At 41.3% G+C, this 25660-nt stretch overlaps 3 protein-coding genes across 3 annotated transcripts in view; 2 read left to right on the top strand and 1 right to left on the bottom strand.

The window, feature by feature from the left end:
• coa5 (cytochrome C oxidase assembly factor 5) overlaps positions 1-25660 on the top strand; it is a 186872-nt gene that overhangs the window by 40883 nt on the left and 120329 nt on the right. The window lies entirely within an intron of this gene.
• slc9a2 (solute carrier family 9 member 2) lies at positions 412-12670 on the top strand. The gene is made up of 13 exons (XM_072396721.1): positions 412-987; positions 1152-1366; positions 1467-1715; positions 4266-4516; positions 4627-4844; positions 5220-5419; positions 6400-6489; positions 6570-6640; positions 8377-8544; positions 8635-8740; positions 10518-10646; positions 11417-11492; positions 12021-12670. The coding sequence occupies exons 1-13, from the start codon at positions 723-725 to the stop codon at positions 12428-12430; spliced, it is 2448 nt and encodes an 815-aa protein (XP_072252822.1). The 5' UTR covers positions 412-722; the 3' UTR covers positions 12431-12670.
• mfsd9 (major facilitator superfamily domain containing 9) lies at positions 14235-23084 on the bottom strand. Its single transcript, XM_072396722.1, has 6 exons — positions 22916-23084; positions 21251-21338; positions 19351-19394; positions 18236-18365; positions 16192-16401; positions 14235-16103 (listed from the first exon to the last, which is right to left on the bottom strand). Exons 1-6 carry the CDS (start codon positions 23000-23002, stop codon positions 15256-15258), a joined length of 1407 nt encoding a protein of 468 aa, XP_072252823.1. The 5' UTR covers positions 23003-23084; the 3' UTR covers positions 14235-15255.

Consider the following 25660-nt stretch of genomic DNA (forward strand, 5'->3'; position numbering starts at 1 on the left):
TCCGAGCAAATCTTTGTATGCCAGTAAGAAAATAACATTTTCAATTCACTTGTTGATGCTGACGAGAGACTCAATCAGTGATGGACTGACGCAAAATTGATGTATCAGTTTATTCATAATTCTTAAAGCATACTTAAAGCAAATACATCAGTTTTTATAGGCGTTCAGTCTCAAACATATTACATTTATCTCCTATTTGATGTCCACCAACTTTCCTGATTTTTTATTTATTCATTTTAAAGTTATTTGATGCGCTTTGCCTCTCCTGCGGTGCGCATCAGATCCAGGTGATTTCTAAGTGAAAGTTGAAACTTTTGAGTCAGAGTCACCGAAACTCCTCAGTGTCTCCTGAATGGTGCAGAAACACAATAAGTGCCACCCTTTGGGTGACATCCAATGAGAGCGCGACTCGTGACCGCGCCCTGCCAGTATCGGAACTTCTGTCAGGTAAAGCGCAGGTGTGTTCTGCCTTAGTTTGAAAAGATCCAGACGACGTCCATCGGCTCGGGAGAAAATCTGTCCCTGACATCATTGTTGGAGGATTCTGTTAACAAGTTGGCTCAAGAATATGCGAGAAACTTAAAACTGTCAACTTTGGAAGAGACCCTGCGGACGTCCTGATTGGAGTAGATTTTCGTCTTCTGTGATATATGATGGATTAATTATACCGTACCTCAACGACGTCGGATTTTGCATATTAGGGACAGCGATTTTTGTGCACTATGGATTTAATCTTTATAAGACGTGCGACTGTCCTGCTCTTTGTTTGCGTATTTGTAAGTCTTCTCCATGGCTCCAGAGGAGAAATCCCACCAAAACCAACCGTCAGTGTCACGATTTTACCTCCGATTAAGCCTGATAATGGACCCCAGGCCTACCCAGAAGCCGAAAAAGCAAATTTGCCAGTGTTTACAATGGATTATGCAAGAATACAGATACCCTTTGAGATCACATTATGGATACTGCTTGCGTCATTTGCAAAAATTGGTAAGTTGAATATACTGTTAATCCAAGTGGGTGAGTTGGAATCCAAACCTAGGTTATTGTTTGCATTACCTGTGGTAATTTCATAAACTCTTTGTAGCCAAGAAGTTTCTCATCTTCCGTGGTACTGTTTTGGAATCAATCCCTTATGTTTTCTCCTTTTTCAGGTTTCCACGTGTACCACAAGATCACCATCTGGGTGCCCGAGTCATGCCTTCTCATCAGCATTGGTCTGATTGTGGGTGCCATCATGCACTCGGTCAACGAGGAGCCCCCTGCAGTGCTCACCAGCAACGTTTTCTTCCTTTACATGCTGCCCCCAATTGTCCTCGACTCGGGCTACTTCATGCCCTCCAGGCCTTTCTTTGAGAATGTTGGCACTGTACGCTTCAAAACTGTCACAATTTCCTGAAATAGATTGCACATCCTGCCCCAATGCTAATTGATAAGAAAAACAAAAACAAATGTTCCTGTGTGTGCAGGTGTTGTGGTTTGCAGTGGTAGGGACCCTGTGGAACAGCATTGGCATCGGCATGTCTCTGTTTGCCATATGCCAGATTGAGGCTTTCGGCGTGCAGGACATAAACCTCCAGGAGAACCTGCTGTTTGCTGCCATCATCTCAGCGGTGGACCCCGTGGCCGTGCTCAGTGTGTTTGAGGACGTGTCGGTGAATGAGCAGCTCTACATCGTGGTATTTGGGGAATGCCTCTTCAATGATGCTGTCACTGTGGTGAGTTGGCTCTGGCAGAGTGTTCCAGGGTTTGTGTGAGTTTTTAGTCTAACTTTTAGGTACGCACACACTTGGAGTGACCTTTACTGCTGAGGCCTGCTGCGACGCGTTGGCTTGCTTTATGTACTTCTGAGCTACTGTTTGGTATGAAAACATGGGGCGCAATGAGGAAAGTGCAACCGTAAGCTGCTGTGTATTTACTTTATTGACAAATCGACCCTCGCTATCAGAGCAGTTGTGCCTCATCCAGCATGTGGAGAGAGAAGGTGAGTTGATTTCAACAGGTTTGGGAATTTAGCAAACAGCATTTGTCCTTCAACAAGCTTTATGTCTAATGGGATTATTCTAACACATCTAAAGAACTGCCACTTCTCATTCCTTCATAGATTTTTCCAGAAAAATGGTTAACGAGTCAGGATTTAATTTTTTATTTTTAAAGAATATATGCAAACATAAATGGAAATGCATCATATAAGACAAAACAGTTTGTATAATTCCTACGAGCTTGAAAATCAAAATTTATTGTGACCACCTTTATTCTTCAACACGGCCTGAACCCTCTTAGACAAGCTTTCATGTAATTTCTTGAACATTTCGAAGCTGTTCTTTGGATGTTGGCTTCCTTTCATTCCATTCTCTGTCAGGAGGATCCCACACTGCTTCAGTGATGTTGAGATCTGGGTTCTGGGGAGGATTCCTCACTCCATAAGACCTGTTTGTCATGGATTTTCAGTCCAGTTCTTGTGGTATTTGGCATACCTCAGCCTTTTCTCCCCGTTTCCCTTGATTAAGAATGGCTTCTTGACAGCCACCCTTTAATTTCTGATGAGGCTTCAGTGAACAGTAGATGGATCAACTGAAATATGTATCTCTCGGGTTTTTTTTCTAATTCTTAAGAAAATCACTTTTAAATACTGTTCATCTATTGTGGATGGTTCTTTAGTTTCCTCAAATGTTTAAGAACACACTTCGCACCACTGCGAGATATCCCAATTTTTTTCAGCTTAGAGCTCTGTGGAAATCTCATTGTTGGTGCAAAAAAATCTTTTTCACCTGTCAAACTGTGTTATGGTGGCGTTTTTTTCTTCCAAGATGCGTCAATGTGACAAGCAGCTAGGATCAAAGTGCTCAGATTTACTATTTTAAATGAGCTCTTTGCTAAGTTGTCTCTTATGTATAGACACAACGCTGGTTTATCCCTTGACTTGGGTACCTTTTTTTTTTTTCTGTTTGAAAGATTCAAAGGTCCGTGTTAAGTGGTTTGAGCAACAAAAAAAGCCCACATTCCTCCCACATGAACATGGTCGGGTACAAAGACCGGACTGAAAATGGGCAAAAAAGCTGCCAAAGAAAAGCGTTGAAAGACCATCAGAAAGCCTGGAGAACCGCTGCTCAAGACCACTGTAAAAGATTTCAAGAAAGCTAAATATAAAGGAATGATAGGTGGCTTTTGAACAACTTTTAGATCTGTTCCATTCAAACAACTGACACCCAAACGGATCCATTGTTGACTTTCAGCTCAGGTTTCGTTTGAGATTTTCCAATTCGTTTCTCTTCTTTTCTACATTAGTGTGCATGTATGTGAACATACTGTCTGTGCGCCAGCAATATTTCTAAGTGGAATTAGAAATAAACCAAGGGAATGTTAGAAATATGAAACAAGTGTGTCCACAGTAAAGAGCCATGCCACATTCAGAGCCTGTTTACTCAGATTCTGCCAAACCGGTTTCTGAATTCACAGTTACTTGTACCTTTGGTTGCGTGGGAGGAGTCGACACACATCATCATCTGATACTCCAGTGAAGTGAGCTCACTCTCAAATTTCCCCCGTTGTTCTCTTCATTTTGCGCTCCAACACTTGACCAACCCACCTACATAAAACTGGTCTGTGCATTGGGGTGGGGACCTTTCTTGTTTAGTACACAGTAGTGGAGCTGATGCAGAGGGTGATGGCAAATATTTGCCCAGGAGTGGCCCACACAGAAGCTTTTATAAGATGCAATATGCGCAGGAAGCCAGGGTCAGGACCAGTTATGTCGCCAACAATGTCAAAGGTTAAAACGGTAATCGGTCATCATGTTACCAACAAGTTGTATCCCACAGTTTAAAGTGACTCAATGTCTGTTTTTCCTGTATAAAACAGGAAGTTGGTAAGCCAGCTTGGCTTCGTGGAAAGAAATCGCTTGAAACAGATAAAAATCCAGAGAAGCTGTCAAATAGTTTTGTTTCTTAACAACTTAATAACTGACACACATACTTAAGCCTTTAGAAAAATTCAAATGACCCCTGGAGACAGACAAATGCTACAGTTTTTTTAGTAAACCTTTGAGTTCAAAGCCAATCTACGATGAATGACAAATCCTTCTGTTTCATGACTCACTCAAGGTGGTTGTTGAAATGAGATCATCACATAGCAGACAGTGCAGAGTAAATATTTCAATGAATCCCTCTTATCTGAATCGGTGTTAGAGACCATGGCTCGTGACCCCACCCGTGACCTCTGTGTGGAATGTGATGCATAATGCTAAAAATGTCTTTGCCTGTTTTTAGGTGTTGTACAGCATGTTCAACTTCGTGGCAGAGATGCCGGTGGTGGAGCCTGTGGACGTGTTCTTGGGAGTGGCGAGGTTCTTCGTGGTGGGACTTGGCGGGATGGGCTTTGGGATCTTGTTTGGTTTTGTGGCTGCCTTCACAACGAGATTCACGTCCAAGGTCCGCGAAATCGAGCCACTCTTCATTTTCATGTACAGCTACATGGCCTACCTGGTGGCGGAGCTTTTTGCCATCTCATCCATCATGGCGTGAGCAAACATAAGAATTTTTACAAGTTGCATTAATTCTCTAAATAGGAGACGGTTTAGCTAAAGCAAAAACGCACCACAATGCCCTCTGTGTCTGTGTGCTCCTGCAGCATCGTAACCTGTGCTCTCACCATGAAGTACTATGTGGAGGAGAACGTTTCCCAGCGTTCCTGTACAACCATCCGACACGTGGTCAAGATGCTCGGCTCCATCTCGGAAACCCTCATCTTCTTCTTCCTGGGTGTCGTCACCATAACAACTGAACACGAGTGGAACTCGGCCTACATCCTCTTCACATTGCTGTTCGCTTTTGTATGGAGAGGTCTGGGTAAGAAGAGGGCAGCTGGTATGCAAGTCATGTTCGGAGCTCGTTTAGTTTGACTTGCATTGCTCTGTTGATGGTTGATGCAAGAGCAAACAGGAGTCTCAAAGGTTTTTATTAAGGTGGGGTTGTGTGAGGTCGGTGAATAATCAACAGTTGGAAGCTCACTGTACCCAGCAGGTTGGAGGAGCATGCAGATGTATGATATTTAAGCTAAATAGCTTCCTGCTGTGGACTTATAACTGAAACGGTGCAAAAATTTCTTTTTTACATGTGTGTGAAGTTGCCCAGAATGGTCATAAAATGTAATTTTATTCTTTGTTAACGAGTCAACCTCTAACTAACCCTAACCTCTGACATTTTTCCACCCTACTCTCTCAGGTGTTTTGGTGCTGACTCAGATCATTAACCCTTTCCGCACCATCCCCTTCAACATGAAAGATCAGTTTGGTCTGGCATACGGAGGTCTGCGAGGTGCAATTTCATTCGCTTTGGCCTTCACACTTCCTGACAACATTAACCGCAAGCCGCTCTTTGTCACTGCCACCATTGCCATCATCATCTTCACTGTCTTTCTTCAGGTATGACATTATTTACTTGGTTATGTTTGGATTGTTCTCAGAAGTTTTGGCCATCTGCCTTCTGAGTCCACAAGAACAGATTGCTGACATATTGTGTCGTGATTCACTTGTAAGCTCTGAGCGTAACACCTTCCTTATGGAGCAGCTCAAAATTGGTATAGGTTTTATATTTAATGCTCATGCTTTCCAAGTCAGTTAGCATGTTTACTTGATACTATTTATCTTAAATTAAAAAATATGATTGTATTAGTCTGGTTAAAAAAACAGATTTGCATACAGTAAACATACAGTCAACAACATCGTAAGAAAACGAGCTATCCAAAGCTAAACTGACACACATGATAAGGCTGCTGGGAATTTAATCACTCCTGCTCGTAAACCAAATCAAATGGGCCCAGTTGCTCTGCATATACTCTGAAGTTCCACCGTTGTACAAATTGTAAAGCGTAAGTATATATTAGTACAGCCCAGTTCCCAATAAAGCTGCTCTTATTCATGTGTTTCTGTTCCTTTTGTCAAACGACTTAACGTGTCAGACATTGGGACTGAATCAGACCATTAAGACTACGTATCAAAGCATGCCCATGCTGTTGTTCTCCAGATTATATAACCGCAGCGTCATCTGACAAAGTCACCATTCAAGACAGCATCCGACACAGTGAATTCGACTGTACTTACATGTACGATGACCTCTTACAGAGAAAGTTAGAAGGGGCGGAATGTTTTCAGTATTTTCTCACACCGTCTGAACCTTTGTGGCGTCTTGCATAATAACGCCAGTAACTCGGTTCCATTCGTATTTACGTATGCTCTGACAAGGAGGGTGGACCAGTTATAAATGGCCAAGCCAAGCTTTGATCATAGCTCGACTCAGCTGTGCATGTAGGCGTGCTGACTGTCAGACCAAAGCTGTCACTACTCGGGTGTTTCTCTGCCGAACAAGAAAAAAAAAAGAATTTGCTTTTCTGACTTCTCTGTAGGGCATCAGCATCCGACCTCTGATTGAATTCATCAATGTCCGCAGAACCAACCGCAACCTCGACACCATCAATGTGGAGGTTCACTGCAGGGTATGACACAGATTGATGTACATGTTGTGGTCAGTATATTTCACCTGACAGAAGGGCTAACTACTCTCACCTACTATCAGCTGATGGAGCACACCATAGCGGGCATAGAGGATCTCTGTGGACAGTGGAGTCACTTCTACTGGAAAGACAAGTAAGAGTTTTGTATTCTCTGGTGTCATTCTGCCTAAAAAAGGCACTAGTTAGCATGTAGCACACAGCTGGTGCTTCCAAACACTCATAAGTAGCCTGTAAGTTGGTTACTTTGTTCATTATATTCCAGACTACCCACTGCTTAATGATTCGTACAAACACAACCAAAGAGAGAACGCTTCAGTGCAAATGGAAAAGTTTGAGTTAACCTGCTCTTCGTTTCCTTCTTTGAGGTTTTGTTTGCTGCTACTGTTGACTGTTAATCAGACTTTGTTGTCATGTGCAGCTTCCGCACTAACACATGCTTTTCTTCCTAAGGTTTGACATGTTTTACTTCCTCAGTTCTTCATACTGACTTCTATATGCTCATCAGTTTCCCAGTACACACCCCTGATGTGGTTAAAGTGCTGTTTCTGACACACTTTTGCTTCATACCTGTGCTGTGTGTAAGTAGATCTATGTGCGAGATATCGTTGGAGTATAGTTGAATTCTTGCGATTTGATTGGTTCATAGCATTGTACAACATTGTGGCCACAGCAAATAAAATGAATGCAAACAACAATCAAAACAAAAGTCAAATTATATGATTTATATAATGAAATATTTATAAATCGAACATCCTGTGATCTCTGAATGAAGCCAACAACTTTAAGGACTCATGAGCAGTCTGCTCTGCCTCATTGCAAGTGTTTTTTCTTTTTTTTTTCACTGCTTTGCTGAGAGATAGAAGGTGGTTTGTTTTAGCCTGAGCTCAACACAGCTGCGATACAACGCAGGGCAATGAGAAAACTAGATCAGAGGCCATCCTCCACACCTGTCCCTGTTTCAGTTTTCCCTCTTAGAACGCTTTCGGCATCCTTCTCTTCCTCTTAGATTTGCTGACAGCTTACTAACGGTCTTGTGAGACAGGTTCCTCAAGTCTCGAACTGTAGATCCTAAGTTTTATGTAACCTGTCAAAACACATTTTAAAATGACATTTACATACAAGGCAGTCAGGGTGTGTGTTTAATTTGGCACATTGCACTCAGAATAAAGAAACTGAAACTATTAGATTGGATGCTAATCTTAACCTTACAAATAGTTTGACAGTTTAATAGTTTCTGGTCACATCATTCTTGCTATTTATTATTTTTCACTGCTGAACCTTTCAAACATGAGAACGGCAAGGCTAAATGCAAAAAAAAATCTCGGAATGAACCAGGAGGTGCAGATAGCTGCAATGCAAGCCAGCGGATCATCATCAGAGAAGATGGAAGTGTTTGGTTACACCTGGTTAGAGATATAATCCAGACACTTTAGGATTTAGGATTTAGGATAAACTATGATGTACTGACTACATGCCAGGAAAGTAAGCTAGCAGCAGCTGTTCAGAACAAACACATGACATATGTGACTTACCAAATATATGTGACTACTGTGAACCAGTTCTATAAAAACCTTAAAATAACAGCAAAGTCATACAGTTGTGATATGTTTATCAACATATTTTAGTAGAAATGAAATGAAATGGAGTGGAGTTGGATGTCACAGAGAGGTTAGTGTAAGAGTATTATTGCTGTTTCCATGTTTGCAAGAAACTTAAGAATAATACTTTCCTTTCTCTCAGGTCTCAAACCTGATGATTACCATTTCAAATCTACTGTATCTGCTTGCAAAGCCATGAGGATGGAGGACCCTTCACACATGTTTCCCAAAAACTTTGCCTTAATTGGTGGCGTCTGTCTCCCAATTTCAGGTTTATGAAGTTCAACAATCGAATCCTGCGCAAGATCCTCATCCGAGACAGCAGGTCTGAGTCCAGTATTGTGGCTTTGTACAAGAAGCTGGAGCTGCAGAATGCCATGGAGATCCTGGACACGGTGTCCGGAGACATCAGTGCTGCTCCGTCCATCGTCTCTCTCAAGTATGAAACCTTGATCCTGGGTCACACAGCCTCCCGATTGTCTGTTTGGTCTTTTGGTAACATTTGCATTCTCTTGATATTGGTTTTTAGTGAGGAAAAGAAAGACCCTGCTAAACCCAAGAAAATGTTGCTGGCTGCTGACCTGACCAAGATGCACGACATCCTGTCCAAGAACATGTACAAGATCAGGCAACGGGTGAGATCAATGTTCAGCTTTAGGCTTTTTTCATTACTTTGCGTCTTTATCGAGTACCTTTGGTGGAAAGTAATGGCACGTTTATTCAAGAACTTTGCTTAGGTACAGCTTTTAAGCTTTTGTTTTGTAATATATCCATTTTGTGCTGCCTTATTCTTGACATTTTCGAGGGGAGACATTGTATGTGCTTGATTTTAGATGTATAAGACAGGCCTATAGAAACGTACAAGCCTCTATAATATGTCTTCTTTTAAAGACCCCCTCCAGTGAAAATCAAGTTTTTAACTTAAACATTTATACAGTTTTTTTTTTTGTTGTTGTTTTTTCCTCATGTAGCCTAGCAACTGTCTATAAAACATAGAGTCAGACAGCCAGGGTTTCATGTGTAACAAATCTAAGGAGTCACTCGTATTACCTTTTCAAGGCAAAAATGGGACTTAGCAGAGCTGGAAAAAGGCTCATCAAACAGTAACACCACCTTATTAGTTGTTTCCAACTCGAGCCCAACATTTAAGAGTGTTTCAGCAAGGCTGTAAAGGGAGAGCAGTAAAGCAGAGGTGATGCTAGTTATGGTTTTAATATGCATAGAGAAACAATTTGGCAGATGATATCATTTAGATCGAGTGGTTCTTTGAGAATTGGCCCATAATGTGCAAAAACTATTCTGCCCCCACGCTTAAGATAACTGTTCTTATACATTCACATTTTAAATGTTGTCATGATGAACACTATGCAGCTCACAAGGCATTTAGCGGTGTGATGTTTTAAAAAGAGGGTTAAAAAAAAAATGTATGTGCTTCTAAAATAACACGATTTTCAGCCTTTTCCTCTCGGCTTCAGGGATGGTTATTAAAAACATCTTAAACTTTTTGTAAGCAGCAGAATGTCTTTTTCGTCCTGATTTGACACAAAAGAGAAGTAGATTGATCGTAAATATCCAGCGGAGCATTCTTCAGACACGATCACCCTAAACACTAAAACCCGGCGTTGTTTTGCATAGCCGCAGGCTGTGGCCGGCAGTACTTTTCCATTAGTGACATGACATCATCCTTTTAAAGAGCTCTCTGCTTTGATGTTTAGACAAATAGGGGGACATGTGATTTAGTGCTGGGGTTGACAGCTGATCCAATCATCTCAATGGCTCCTGTTACCAAGTCAGTTGTTCACATATTGACAGTTCTGTTTGCAAGTTTCGCCTGTTTCCGTTTTTTTTTTTAATTTGAAGTCCTTTTCAAATCCAAGTATCTGATAAGCCACACTGGTTTGATTTCGGAGTCCTTGCCTCTAATAGTATGGTTGAATTGTTATTTTTGAGTATATGTATGACATTAAATTAAATGAAAAAGCAAACTGCAAAACAGTGGCCTCTGGCAAAATACTAGATTTGCATTTTTGTTTCATAACGCCTGTCTCGAAAGAAACAATGGCTTCCTTTTATAAGCGATTGTGTTTAGCTGTTTTAGGATGGAGACGGTGTGGATTTGCTGCATGAATAAGGTTTGGAGAGGCAGCTCGCAAAGTCCAAACACAGATTATTGTCCCTATTGCTCAGATAGGTGTGGTCAGTTTTGGTTGAGTAATCTGAGCTTCAAAGAATGTTGTCTCTTCTCAAAGCACTTAAGCAGTCTATTTATCTCCAGTGGGCCAGTAAATGATGCCGACATTAAAGTTTGCAGTGATGAAAACTACAGATTACAGCCAAAATGTTGGCGTTTTGTTCTAAAAGTCAACTTTTGTGTGAAGTTGAATCTTGTCCCTCTTTACTTTTTGTGTTTAGACGGTGGCATTCACAAGCAAGCATGCCCTCCCCAATGAGAGCCAAACCAAAGAGATTCTGATCAGACGCCATGCCAGCATCCGTCGAAGCCTCCGGCCTGGTAGTTTTCAGTCATCGGTAAGCTTGGCCGTGGGATTTAAGTGCATTTGGTAGATACAAGTGGTGCTCTATCATTTCTTAGCCCTGAATTTTTTTTTATATTTCTGCATAAAAATAACTTATAATATCATCATTGAGTTTCACGCAATGTGAAAAAGTAGAATAGTTAAATAAATAAGGCAAAACATTTGCCTTCACAGTCTAATGGGATAATTAAGAAGCCACTTTTCCACCAACAATGATGAGCTGTCCTGCCCAAGATGCAGTGAACTTGACCCAAATCATGCTACATCACCGTGTTTCACAGATGGGATAAAATTCTTATGCTGGAGAGCGTCTCACAGCGCCTGTAAATTAAGTTTATGACCTTACAGACTTTTAGACTCCTTGCTCTTGAAGTGAGAGCCACTCTTTTGGAGGACAGCAAATGTCTTGAATGTCCTTAGATTATAAACCGTCCAACTGCTTTATTAATGGTTAAATAATCTTTTTCATCTTAATGAGCACCAACACATGTTTTTTCGAGGTCCTCGGATCATCCCTTTGTCTGCTTCTACAAACATGTTGTGAATATTAGGCTTTGGTAGATCCCTGGTTTTTAAATACTCACTCTCACCTGATTGTCTTCCATTTGATTGATAATGCCTGACCTGAATGAACAGCTAATTCCGGATGTTTGCTACTTACAGACATGCAGTATTGAAAAATGAGTCAGGATGTTTTTTTATCTAATGTGTTTAGTTGTTTTTTCTCCTTTACTCCTTTACTTTATTGTCAATATTTCTCATTAGGTGCCAAAGTCACAGAAGTATTTTTCACTTCCGGCTGGAAAGAGTTTGGATTCCAGATTTCCTCCTACAAGGCTGAGTTTCACAGGTAAGCTCCTGAAAATACACATCCAAAACCCCCTTTTACTTTCCAATCAATTGAACATAAGGTTGGGGAAAAACACCATTTCACACCACGTGACTTTATCACAATGTGAATGTTGTTTTCTTGTGAATGGTTTGGTGAATGGTGTATATTTATCTTATGGTAAGTAAAACAAAGAAGTTATCATGCTTTGATGATGGATTCTGGGCATCTTGTGCATCATTGTTTCCCTAAAATTCAGGCTGATGTATTTGATGTATCATCATAAAATTGAATTAAATGTGCAAGAAAGCAATGTGGCTTTTAATAATTGTCACACAGCACAAGTTTGTATTGACTGCCACAGTTCTATGTCATGAGGCTGTAACAGTTTGAGGTTAAACTCTGCCCACATTAACCTCCTAATTCCTAGATGACCATTTGGGATTTTCTTTAAATGAACTTCTACTAAATATAATTGTAGTAGTGGAGAAGCACGAGCCAGCTCCTTTAATCGTTTTATTATTTTGCTGTTTTCTCTTCTCGTCTCAGACGACCAGGAAACTATGTCAGAAGCGGCCTATCCCTCTCGCCGCTCTCGATTCAGCCAACCCAAACGCTCCTCCTCTGGAGCCATGATGCCCCTGCGCAGGCTGGACACCCTGAAAGAAGTAACCTCTGTTGATGTTCTTAATGAGAGCAGGAAAGGCAGTGACAGAAAAGGTCCCGGCATGTCCCGAACAAACTCCACCTACAGCGACAGCCGTGTACCGCGTCCTCGGCGTCAGTTTCACCCCCCCGCCGACGATCACAGCGGCTCAGCAGATGACTTTAAAAATGAACGCCGCGAGGCAGAAGACGAGGAGCAGTCGCAGCCTTCGTCTCCAGCCTGGGCGGCTGAACCCAGAGACGGCACGCCTCGAAACCCTCTGCTCAGGCGGCCGCAGTGGAATGAAAAGTAGACGAATCACCGGCTTTTTAACAGCTGCTGGACATGCCACAAACTGAGTTTCAGAGTTGAAGCACCTGGAAGTGTGCATTTCACTCCCAACCGAGACAAATTCACTCGAGAGGTCTGTTCATTTTTAAAGGGTGAGGTGCCTTTTAAAATGAGCCAAAATGGACAGGAACACCTCAGTCAGGTGTCATGAACAAGAGAAGCACAGTGCACTGCAGTGAAGGTACTGCTGACTTCAGCACTAAGTCACCAATTTTGGATGTGTAGCGATTTCAACTCTTTGCGTTCATTTGATTTCAGGTGCTTTTTATCGCCCCGTAGGACTTTTTCCAAATGTTTAAAAGCCATATCAATTAAACTATTTTATTGTGGCCATGTGCAACTTTTTTTTTTGTAAACACGTAAATATTGTTTATTTTTATTGTCCGTGTGTCATAGTTATGAGGTAACAACTTTTGTAAGAAGACTGCTTTTAGTTTAACATGCTTTTGCTGTGAGGCACAAACGGCTCGTGGGACTTTTGACTGGCCGCAATTGATGCCCAGGTCCGTTTTTATTTTCCACTAATGTAATAAATGTTTTGATGTTAAACAAGGTTATCACGTATTCTGGTTCGAATCGTGAACATAACTCCTATATAAAAGTCTAAAAGAGTATGTGAAGTGAAAATGTAGTTACCGTGTATAAGAAAGGGGTCAGAAGAGCTAATCTCCAGAAGTCATGAAGTTAAAGATGGAACATTTTACGGTAAGTGTATTGAATGTTTGCTTTATGCTATTTAGGAGTAGACGACGGAAAAGAAGCACCATGCAAAAAGTTTAGGGACCCCTTTCTCAAACATTAATTGCTGTTTTCTGGGGCTGTAAAGTCATAGTCGACTGGTCGACTATTGCGTTGGTTGACCAAAAAATTAATTCTGATTGGTCGATTTGTTTGCTCCGTTAATTTCATATATGGTTAATTCCATCATGAGGCACGTACCAAGTGCTAATGGGGGTGTTTTCAGAGTACCCCCGTTCCACAGGTAACAGCCTGTCTTCAGAGAACACCCCCCTTGTTTTCACTATTTTGGATTAACCCAACCCACTAGAGACGGTAGATTGAAGAACGTCCACGTTATACGACGTCCAGTGGTTTGCCGAATATTTATTTTTATTTTGAGCGTTTCATTTACAGTGAGTCCTCCTCTACCATCCATGTCAAAGACATCGGCAGTGTGGCAGAATTTTACCAAAATAAATGGCGGGAAGAAAGTCGAAAGCAAAATTTGTAAAAAACAGTTTGCAAATCACAGCTCCACTACAAACATGGCGACTGTTATCTAAAACAGTCATATTTCAATATTATAGAATATATATATTCAATATTTTAGTCTAATAATCGGCAACGGCAGCATCCCTCAGAGTCGTCAGAGTGCAGTTTGCCAAATCCAAACAATTGCAGTTAACATGAATATTTGGATGGAAAGGTACATTAGAACCTCTCAATGACCAAATGAACTCCATTCAAGGTTTAGCAGACACTCTTTTCTGCGTCAGCACATCATTCGGAAGGGAATGGGGGTGGGTGTTGAAATGAGCAAAGGAATGTTTGGAGACAGATTCATTCAACATAACCTTTTTTTTTATGCTGAAACTATTAGAAACGGGGAAAAAACAAGACAAAATGAACTTGCTTAAAGTATTGAAAGGAATGTCGTTCAATTATGCTTATCGATAACATTTAATAACTTGACGAAACTTACACTACCTATAAAATGTAGATTTAATTAATTGTTTTTGATTATATTTATTTACACTGAGGGTATCGATTTCTGTGTTTGACGATTGAAAACATCTCGGACGCAGACTTTACAAACTTGCCTTTATTCCTTGTGATCTTTTTCTGGCATTACTCAGGCAGGTCCTTATTACTGTAGGCTTTTTTTTTCTTCATCATTTCAAAAACACACATTTTCCTTCATTTCCTGATGCTGTTGGGGCTGTTAAACAAGTGCTCGGAAACATAAATAAAACAATAACGACAAAAAAAAAAACTAAATAGTGAAAATCCCCTAAATGCACACATTTGAGCATTTACTCAGATAAATAACTCTATGAGTCAAAAACTAGATTTTCCTCATATACCATTATAGGAACCATTTCTGAGACGCTGCATTCAAAGAAAAAGTGGCATTGAGGTAAAATGTGTAAAACTAACTTTGATGTGCCAAAAGTACGTCACTGAGCTTTGTTGTGGTCAGGCAGGCGGATATCCCGACATTTTGTCCTTTTTAAAATGTTACTAACAAAGGTTTGGTAGCACTGAGGTACTACTTTTTTTTTTGTTTAAATCAATCAGTAATTATTAAAGCTCAGAGTGTGTTGTTAGCACACCTACACCAATTTGAATTACGTAGTGGTCAACCAACTGCATTAAAACAAAGTACATCGTAGTGGTCATAAGTAGTATGTGCCGACAAAGTCCACGCTGTATGTTTCCGTCTGGTCAAACTTCAGTGTTTTTTTTTTAAAAAAAAGAGTAACTTTGCAGCCTTGTCCTCTTGTCAGCGATGCGCTCGACTTTCTGTTCAACTGTTCCCGAGAGAAGGCCTGCAGTGTCGGTGGTGACGAAGCATTTTCAGCATGTCATGTCATCGCAGCCATAGATGCGTCTGGAGGAGGCAACCGCTGTTAAAAAAAACAAAAACCACGAGCTTGAGTGTGAACACTGTTCCCACTATGAGTCTGCTGTTCATCACAACTACCTCCACCAAATAAGGGCACTTCTCTGATTCATGGGTTTGCATTGATTTTCAGCTCTTTACAGTCCATTCACCGGCTGAGTGTTTCAGAGTTTGGCTGTTTTTGTCATCCCTCTTCCGTCCCATTTAGGGATTCTGATGAGGAGTAAACCGACAGCTGCCAGAGCCAGCAGCACCCCCAGACTAGGAGGACCGCAAGGGCTGAACTCCTGGGCCAGACCAGAGAGAAGAGGAGCCAGAACTCGGCCTACAGCTGTAACCGACTGTCCTGCTCCAATTAGTGTCCCGCTGGCCTGGACCCCTCCCCTCTGCAGCTCCAGGTCTGTGATGCATGTCCGTCCAATGGTGGTGGAAATGGCAAAGAAGGTGGAGGTAAGCAGCACCTGCCACACGCTCGGCGCAGCAGCGTAGAGGAAAATGAGTGAGCAGGTGAGCACTGTGGAATGAAGCAGTAGAGCAGGCATGTTGTTCTTATAGAGCTGTGTGACGGGCCCCACGAGGAACCCAGCCAAGGCCCCTAAAGTGCTGCTGTAGCTGATCAGATAACCCGTCATCTTTGGTTTAAGTGAGAAACGCTCCTCCATGGCCAGAGAGAAATTGCTGTAGTAGAGCATGATGGCAATGGCCATCAGAAGACGCACAAGGAAGAGGTCCCACATGTCAGAAGAGGCCACCATGTGGATCTTGGAGCCCACTGAGGACAGCTGTCTCCAGGCAGGCTGGAGCAGAGACATTTCCCTCCATCTGAGACGATGCTTCCCAGGAGCTCTGGAATCTGGTTCTGTCAACACCGGGTGGTGGCTACTTGCGTGAGAACCATTGTGCACAGACTTGTTACAGTAGTTGTCATGACAGCCTTTGCTTGTATTGTTGCTGCAATTAGTTTCACTGCGATCCGTTAGCGTCTCGCTCCATGGCAGCATCCATACTAGTCCTGGAAGGATAAACAGATAGCATCACACACTCATTTGGCACACAATTGTCAAATTATAATTTTTTTTTCCTTTCCATTTTTGACTCACCAGCATTGATAAGGAAGATGGCTGCACAAGTAAATGAGGAGGTGTAAAAGCCTCCTTCGTGCTCAGTGAGGTAGCCACCCACCACAGGGCCCAGAATGAAACCAACACTGGAGGCTGCATTAAAGTGACCCATTACAAGAGGGCGCTCCGATTCTGACACGAGGTCTGACAGCAGAGCTCTACAGATGGACAGGGAGTGCTTGAAGAGCCCTGAAAGAGAAGACAACAACAATGTGGTCGACTGATTTTCTGCACACACTCAGGCTTCTAAGATAGACGTGGCAAACACACTCCAATTAAAAATATCCTTTTTATTGACTAATGGAAGTCTTTTGATATGGTGTCAGACCATTGGAGCGCTGCCTGAAAGTTTATCTATGAGGCAGATCTGGTTGCATGAAGGCAGAAAACATCCCCTGGAGGGTCATAAGTGAATCAAAGTTTGTGCCACGGGGATCAGTCCTGTGTCCTCTTCCTTAAGGGTTTTGATCCGTTATTTCAAATAAACATTTCCAGAGTCAAAACGAGACATGGAGAAGCTGCATTCAGCTTCTATGCTCCACATGTCTGGAACAAACTCCCAGAAACCCTCATATCAGCTGAAACACTCAGTGTATTTAAGTCCAGGTTGAAGCTGCATTTGAATAAGCTTGAGTTTCAAAACGGAATCATATTTTAACTATTGATTTTATCTTTCATATATATAATTTTTTCTGATTTTATCTATTGTTCTTATGTCTTTCTTTTGTTTAAATTTTAAATCGTGCTTTTTATTTCTTCTGTTTTAATGTCTCTGTAAAGCACTTTGAATCACCTTGTTGTTGAATTGTGCGATACAAATAAACTTGCCTTGCCTTTCCAGTTTCATACAGATGACACCATGAGATACTGCTCCACATCTCCAACAAACTAGGCCCTTTGTCAGCTATGACTTGCTGATAGTATTGATCAGCACAGTTTGTGTCTGTCAACACTTTTCAGAGCTCTGAGACTTCAGTGTAGCTATCGGAGAACAGCCACCGCTTGTTTGTTTCAGGCCGGTAAGATGTTATACATGTTGCATGCGGCGGTGATTCCTTGCACTACTTTGAGTCTTATCACGGAGCACTGAGGTTTATCGCAAACTTTAAAGCCCTTACTCACAGTCAGATGGTCTGCCTTGTCCACCTGAACCATCAAAGATGATCATCTTACCTGCAGCTCTACATTCTTAAAAAAAAAAAAAAAAGCACGTAAAGCTGTCATTTCCAGTCACCTGCACTAAATTAGAAAAAAAAAAACTTTGTACACTGCTCTGTCAGCTTGGAATGAGATGCAAAATTTCCAGAAACTTCCAGAACCGGTCACACGAAATAGGATCGGTCATTATGATTTTTGAGTTTAAGGACAATTCTCTCTGTCTGGAGTTTGTAAGCTCTACCTGGGCCCGTGCGCTATATTCTCCCACTATCCAGAAACATGCATGTTAGGTTGGTTGCTGATCCTGAATTGACTGTAGGTGTGAGCATATGCATGCATGGTTGGCTGTCTCTGTGTTAGTTATGCGATGGCCTCAGCAGGATAAAGCCAGTCCAGAGAATTTTTGCCATAATCAAGCAGTTGAAATCCTACACCCAACAAGGATGGGAAAACCATTTCACTATCAAAACTACAAGAATTGCTTTCCTAATTTCCCAAATCCACGACTTCCTTTTTTTCTTTTTTAAAAATCGAGAAGGCGATTCCCCACACTGGTAAATATAAACATGTCCCAAGCCTCCTCATTCATTCATCTGTAATGGTAACCCATTAAATCAGTGCTAATGAGGGACTTTGCTGGCAGAGTTTGTCCTGAAGACGGTGACGTTCCCACGGGGGGGGAGAAGGGCGACTGGAAGGAGACGCTGCCTTAAAAGCTAAAGTCCGAATCAGACACCCTAAGCCCTGGAAACACTACTGAGTGCATGAAATAAAATTTGATCAAAAGGGGGTTTCTACATCTCTGTGACCATTAAAGAAATAAAACAAAAAAACATGATTGTTTTTGTGCTGTCCTCAAACTTACCCACAGGTATCCGTGCGAGGACAAACAAAGCGATGCTGGTGGACATCCCCAGGAGGCCGTAGCCTAGACCACTCAGCAGTAGACAGGCCAGCAGAGAGTACCGCCGTCCCACCACATCGCTCCAGCTGCCCTGCCAATCACACAAAGATTCCCCTCAGAGATCAAATTCATGGAGGTTTCTCCAGCCGTATAGAACATATGGAGTAGACGGAGTTGTTGGCAATGTTGTGATGGTTTCCCAATCTCAGATCAATAGCAAACGCCAACGAACAGACCCAAACAGAAAAGCCGAAACCTGGTGTTTTTTTCGCATTAAATGATGCAGAGATATTTCTCTAACTTTGTTGTGAAACTATGTGAGTGGTAGCTTGACGGACCACATGATGAAGGAAAAAAACCAACCACAAATCTCCAAACCCTGCATTATCTTTCTACAGTACGAAGCAGATCAGCCTTTATTAGATTCTCGCCATCTCTCTCCCTCTCTCTCTCCCTCTCTCTCTCCCTCTCTCTCTCCCTCTCACACACACTCGCACAGATACACAACCACCCAATGAAATAATGAAATTAGGACCAATTGAGTTTACTGTGTTCTGGATGTCGACTTGTAGGATTACCATAGTGACCCAGCTGTTCACATATCCCTACATTTATCAGGATTCAGCTGGTCTGCATAAAGGAGCCAACAGATGACTCCTTATGTGTTTAATTTGTCGCATGACCCTTAAGAATTAAACCAATTTCAGGGAGCTCTGGGCAGCGGCAAAGAAGAGCTGAGGATCCAACTTGAGATTTATTGTCGATCACGCCACCGAGATGAGAGCTTACAGATAAAATCTCCCTGGTGTTTAGAAGGGGTGGTGCCAAATGATAAAAAAATTGATCCCTGTGCAAAAAGAAATTGATCGCAGACTAGCTTATGTGTGAAAACGTGCACACTGAATGCATTGTGCGACCGCAATCACCGTAAAACAGACAGTGTTTATTGTTTTCGTGAAATACCAGCGATGACATGGAATGCAACCGATCTTGGCCTCTGAGTGTGGGCTTGTGCTGTTGAACAGGAAAGGCCGAATTAGGGGTAAGAAAGAAAGAGAGACAAAGTCGATACTTACAACTACCGTGCTGGAGAAGAGCTGCAAGATCCCATATGTTGACCCTGCAACAGTTTAATAACCGTTAGAATTCATACACCACAGAGCAGATACAGAGCAATGTTCGGCTCCACTGAACAAAGCACGAAGACTACTAACAAGCCGATGAAAACATTAGTCACGAAGCACCTAAAACTTTACTATAACAAATAGATATTTTCTATCAATTCCATCACCTCCCACTGAACCCGAGGTGACATTCAAATGACTTGTTTCATTAAACTGCAAAGTGAAAACATGCGCCTTGTCACACCACCCAACAACATGCACGTCAGGTCAACTGGCACTTTTAAATTGGCACTTTGAGTGAGCGTGAGAGATCCGTCCAAGGTGTTGCCTGCTTCTCTTGGATTAAAAGCCCGTTATACAAAATTGAGGGATGAATGAAACCTGAGGAATCATATAGAAGAAGTTTCTGCTGCATTTAAGGTACCCAAGAGCACAGAGGACTCTATGATCCTTAAATGGAATAAGTTTGGAGAACCAAAGACTCTGCAGAGAGCTGGCTGCCCAGCTGAACTATGCAGATGGTAAGAGAGGCGATCCAATGGTCACTCTGGCCGAGCTCCTGAGATGCTGTGTTGAGATTAGAGAAACTTCCAGAAAATCAACCGCAGCAAAACCCTGCTTTGGGATTCACGGGCAGTCGGTGGTACCTGAAGTATTCTCAGACTACAAAGCAATGTTGCACTATCTGATCACACAAGATACAAAGTCTGAGGCTGAAAGATGAGGCCAATGCAGGAAAAAAAGTGCCAAAACCTGCAGTTTCTTGAAAAGCAAACTTGAGTCTGGCTCTAAACGCAAATCAATCCCATAAACCCCCCGTGTTTACAATTCCAGAATATAGAGCAGAAATAAACATTTACAACCTGGAACAAAAAAAGAAAGATTTATGTAACTGACCTGTCCCTTCGTGACGGTATGGAGCTTACATTTAAACACAAGTGTTCAAATTGCAATCGACAGGTAAGCATGGTGGTGACTGCATCATGCTGTGGGTGTGTTTTTATGCAGCAAGAACAGGGACACTGCTCAGGGTGGCATGGAAGCTGAACCGAGGAGAGCGCATAGTCACAGTATCCTTGCTAAAATGTTGCTTTGGAGTTATTACGAGCTCATGGGCCAAAGGTTTACCTTCCAACGGGACACGGCTAGAAGCAAACAGACAACACAACACTGGACTGGCTTAAAGGCAGTTTGCAGTGTTTATAGGGCTGGAGAATTAATTGAATTTCATTTTTTAAAAATCAAGATTTTGACTTCCAGTGATTATAATCCAAAAAATGCAATCGTGTGGGACGTCATGTTGCCTGTTGCTCTCGCATGTTTTGTGTTGTAAACGCAGCGCAGAACAGTGCAGTAACAAGAAACACCACCGTTTAAGTTCAGACCAAATATTACTGCTCACCGTGCAAACTGAGTGTGCAGACTGCTTCAATCTTAGCTCAGAAACGAGCTCAGAAACTAGACTAAGAAGACGGGGAGCAAAACCTCACCGTGGTCGCTTATTCTGAGGAGCAGAGCCGCTGTTATTGACACCTCGATAATGTCATGTCGACTACAGGACTGTGCACATATCAGCAGAGTTCCAGTTAGACGCGAAAATATTAATGGGACATCTCCTCAAATATATCGCTGACAGCCCGACCAGAGCTCCAACTTGAACCTAACTGAACATCTCCACCGCTGGTCCCCGTCTCACCTAACAGTTGGATTAAACGGGTGTAGAAAATGGATGGATGGATGCATGGCTTGCTGCTTCATGATTAATTGGCTTTCTGCTTGATCTGTGTCACTCTGCAGGCTTAACCCCACACATGAGCTCATGAGATTGGTAAATAATATGGACACAACTTACCCACGATACCAGCCACAGTGGGGCTTGCTCCAAGAGCCTTCACGTGATGGCTCAGCAGTGGGAGGATCATGCTCACCCCAAACAAGTCCTAAAGAAAACAATGGAAGCGAATGAGAGTCAGGAATGGTCCCAGAGGAACTTATCACACCAGAGACTCGAACGGTGAAGGTTTGTTCCTGAAAGCAGTTTTTTTTTTTTTTAAAAAGCAACAAAACAAAACAAAAAACGAGTCCAACCCTGAAATCTGACCGAAATTAGTTTCATCAAGTGAGTGTAGTTACTCTGAGTGCATGTGCTTGTAATCAAATAATCTGATACTATGATTTACCATGGCAACAGGTAAATAAAGAACAGAGCCTCCATTTTAACCACGGAGGACACGGGTGGCGGCGACTACAAGCTCTGCAGGAGGGAGGAGTTAAAGAGAAACCTTCCAGCCAACAGGTTAGGCTCACTGAGTCAGTTATCATGGTAACTGACCTCAAGAAATACAGACAGTTTTAGGATTTATTCAGCAGCCACCAAAAAGTCATCTCTCATCCTGTTTATCTGCATAGCTGAGATCAGAACAGCTTTCGCCAAAGACTTAATTGAAGACACACAGTAACTCATACAGTGTTCTAACACAATCCATTACACAAATGCCTTAACCTTCAGGAACATTATACTGTCGTTATAAGGCAGGTTCCGCCTTTTCCCTGTGCCAAAAATATGAGCTTCCTGGATTCTTTTCGCCACCATTTTTTGGATGGTTCTCGGAAACACGACTGCAGGGCTGCCTTTGAACTTGTGCCATCTGTGGTATGACCTGATCTTGCTTGTGTGCCATCATGCATCGTATATGAATTGTTTTAAGGCTGTTCTTCAATTCAAGTAAGCACCCATGAGTTTTGCAGCATGTAAAGCATAGCTGACAGTGACGGTAGGTTGGGGTTGGGCGACTCTCGGAACACTGAGGCGTACAAGCCGCCTTGTTCTGTGACAACTTTATATTTCTTAGGAGCTGTCGATTATAGTTTATATTTGTTTAATTCATTAAATAACTGTAAGTAAGCCGCCTTGAGGAAGGATTTCCAAAACACCATAGTTGTGTGGTGTCAGCTTATGTTGACTTTAGACTGGCTCAATGCTTTGCAAAATTATGTGCAGCTGCTGACACTTTTTACATTTGGCTATAAAGATTTTATATTCTAAGACAGTGGAAAAGTGCAGTATTTCTGTAGTTTTAAGTCACACCTTTTTATGAAAACTACATTTAAAAGCATGCTCTAGAGGATAACATCGCTTAACAGATAAGGTGTGACAAACATTAGAGGTCAGTATGAAAGTATGATTTAAATTAAGTTTGATTACGTATTTGAGAAACTCCAAATGTTAAAATGAGCGTCTTTTAAAGATACTGTTACAGGCATTTAATCATACTTTTGTAGTACTTCATTTTGACTTATGGTGTATCACCAGTACGCAACCCGAATGAGATATGTAACTGCGGTTTTTCAACATTTTAAAAATGTCCCATCTCTAAATGTTGTCTAAAGCGTTTGTCATTTGTATTTGTACGTTTTACATCATACCTGAGTTACGAAAGCATGACTAGCCTACATGACACTTGACATCTCCCCGGATAACTGAAACGAGAAAAAAAAGTGTAGACTCCTCACTCACCATGAAGCCGACCACGTAGATACATCGTATAATCCTCCTCCGCCCTCTTAGTTTCAGGAATAAAGTGCTACATTTCTGGTTGTTCATCCTCCTTCGGTGACAGCTCGGCTACAGCCAAAGCGGAAGCGCTCACCCGGCTCTACTGTACCCAAACAGAGCACACGTCTCCGACCCGGTGTCGTGGTCCATCAAGCGAGGGGAGATAACGAACCACCGAGTTTTGTTCGTGAGTAAAAACGTGGACTGTGATAAAGTTAGTGGATCAGACGGAGAAGTGTTACATTTAAACTTTTGTAATGATGTTGTCTGTCTGAGCCATACTGATTTATCTGGTGCTGAGCAGTCATGTTGTTTGTCACGATCCCCCATGTCTGCTGCTCAGATGGTTTCATCCATTGACGTCAGAGAAGAGATTTTTTTTCTTAAAATCCAGGCGTTTTTTTCTTTTCTTCTCCTTTACTTTTTTTAATCAGTATCTGATTGTTTTGAATATCAAATTTGTTTTTTTTGTTGTTGTTTGTTTTATTTCATAGATAGCCTGCCCTAAACTATATATATGTATATTTTACACTGGTTATACAAATGTACCAATGTTACAAAGTAACCTTTATTTTCTACAAAGTTAATGCATTACAATTGGTGGCAATTTGCTTCTTCATACTGATATTATATATACAATGTCTTCAATTATCTGAATATGTTATTTGCGTTCTTCATAAACCTTCAGATTATAAGAGACTATCTACTTAACCACCATCTGCTGGGCCATCCTTAGCACTGCAGTCACATAAAATAGTTATGACTTTACCACAATAAATGTAGCATGGGATCAAAGACCTTGAAAGTCGGAATAAAATAATTTAATGTATATAAAAAAATAAATCTTAAAGGAAAAGAAAATTAGTAAAACAGCATATGTCATACTAAATCAAATGTACTACTTTATTCAACTTCATCCTATTTTAATTTGTCCAAATGATGAAATATCCCATATTCTAAATACGTATCTGGTCAAAGTCCTGATCATAAGCACTGGTAACATCCAGTTCACTGTTTAAGGTTAATCTTAACTGTCATTGGATTAACACTTATCAGCTGTCTGTCAGCCTCCTTGAGTACCAGAACAAAATGGAATTTTAGACTAGGATACCAAGAACGGGATAGGAAAGAGCTTTTCACACTTAAACTATACATAGTTGTAAATACATGACCTACAAACAAATTTGATATATTCAATCATGTTGAATATTCTATGAGGAATTCAAAAGGGTCATAAATATATATATCTACATGAAACATAGATCTACTGTACTGTAAGGTCAGAAATAAACATTATTTGCAAGGATTTAATAACAGATGTCTTAATTCATCCAGCCTTTTTCATTGACAGGTGGCACTGACATCTACACCTAGTCAACTACAAAAGAAAGAGAAAAGCGGAGCAGCAACCCGCAATAACATGTGCTAAAAATATGGCATTATTGCAGTTAAATGGAAGCCATTGTGCAGCTTGGACACATCATCATTGATGAACCCAGGGTGTTTTGGGTGTCGGGTCATCAGACACCCTCATCTGGGTGACTCAGCCGGGGGGTGATCAGTCCCCGGCTTGTGTTCAAGCAGCACAATACAGCATGGATCACCCCTCTTTATTAATAGCCACTTTGAAGCTTTTTAAACTTAATAAAACCAACTATGAGAAACCCTGAAACCCTAAGGTAGAAATTTAACAAATAAACCTATTAAAATGTAATAATAATAATAATAATAATAATAATTTTAAAAAGAAGAAACAGAAATAAATAACAGGAAACAGCAACTAACAGAGGTTCGGAGGGAAAACAGATTCACTTCCTGAGAGGTTCAAAAAATGGAAATATAATAACATAATATATATAATATCTAAATCTGGTCAAGTCTCAAAACTTGGACACAAATGAGCATGAAAACATTCCACGACTTGCTGTGTTACAGTTCGTGTGGGCTCTAAAAAACACTGTAAAATCAGCAATCTGTAAGTCTTGAGTCTCTAAGGATCTAAGGATTGCAAAATATCAAAATATTTATGTTTTTGTTTGCCTTTTTATTCATTTTTAGCAAGCAAAAATGACCCAATACAATTTAGTGGACAGTTGGATCAGGATCACTCCTCAAAACAGTAAAATGCAACATTGGTCTTGGTAGGGGATGAACTCTATGAACCATAACTCTAACTTAATCTCAATTCACACATTAACCCTAAACCTAACCAGGACAGCAGAATTGACACTTTGCGTCATTAGCACTGTGCTTTGGCTACAGTGAAGACAACTGGTTCCAACAAACTTGGCCTTGACACAAAAACACACACGCGGTGTAGTTGCTTTGGCTCAGGGTGGTCCGGGTCACATGAGTGTGTCAATTAGACAGTGTCTACATACAGTCTCATTGCTAAATATTCCCCTTAGATGTGAATAAACCAGTTAATTCCTCTCATATTACACGCTCAAATCAACCAAATAATCAGATGTGCTGATGGAAAACAATTCCTTTTTATGTGTCAAACAGCATCAGATATTCTTAATAGCTTCATTGTCAACAGCATTGAAAGATTTGAAGACCATGGGGAAATGTGGGGAATGTTAACTTCTGGTGTGTATATCTGTTTATGTGTATGCTGTCTGGGTAAGGCAAAGATTTGAGGCAGGGTGTAGTGGGATAATTTACTCCTCCTCTGTCTTTTCAGTCTCACCCAACCCTGACATT

This window comes from Leuresthes tenuis, unplaced genomic scaffold (assembly GCF_036924035.1).
Source record: "Leuresthes tenuis unplaced genomic scaffold, fLeuTen1.0.hap1 SCAF_12, whole genome shotgun sequence".
NCBI lineage: Eukaryota > Metazoa > Chordata > Actinopteri > Atheriniformes > Atherinopsidae > Leuresthes > Leuresthes tenuis.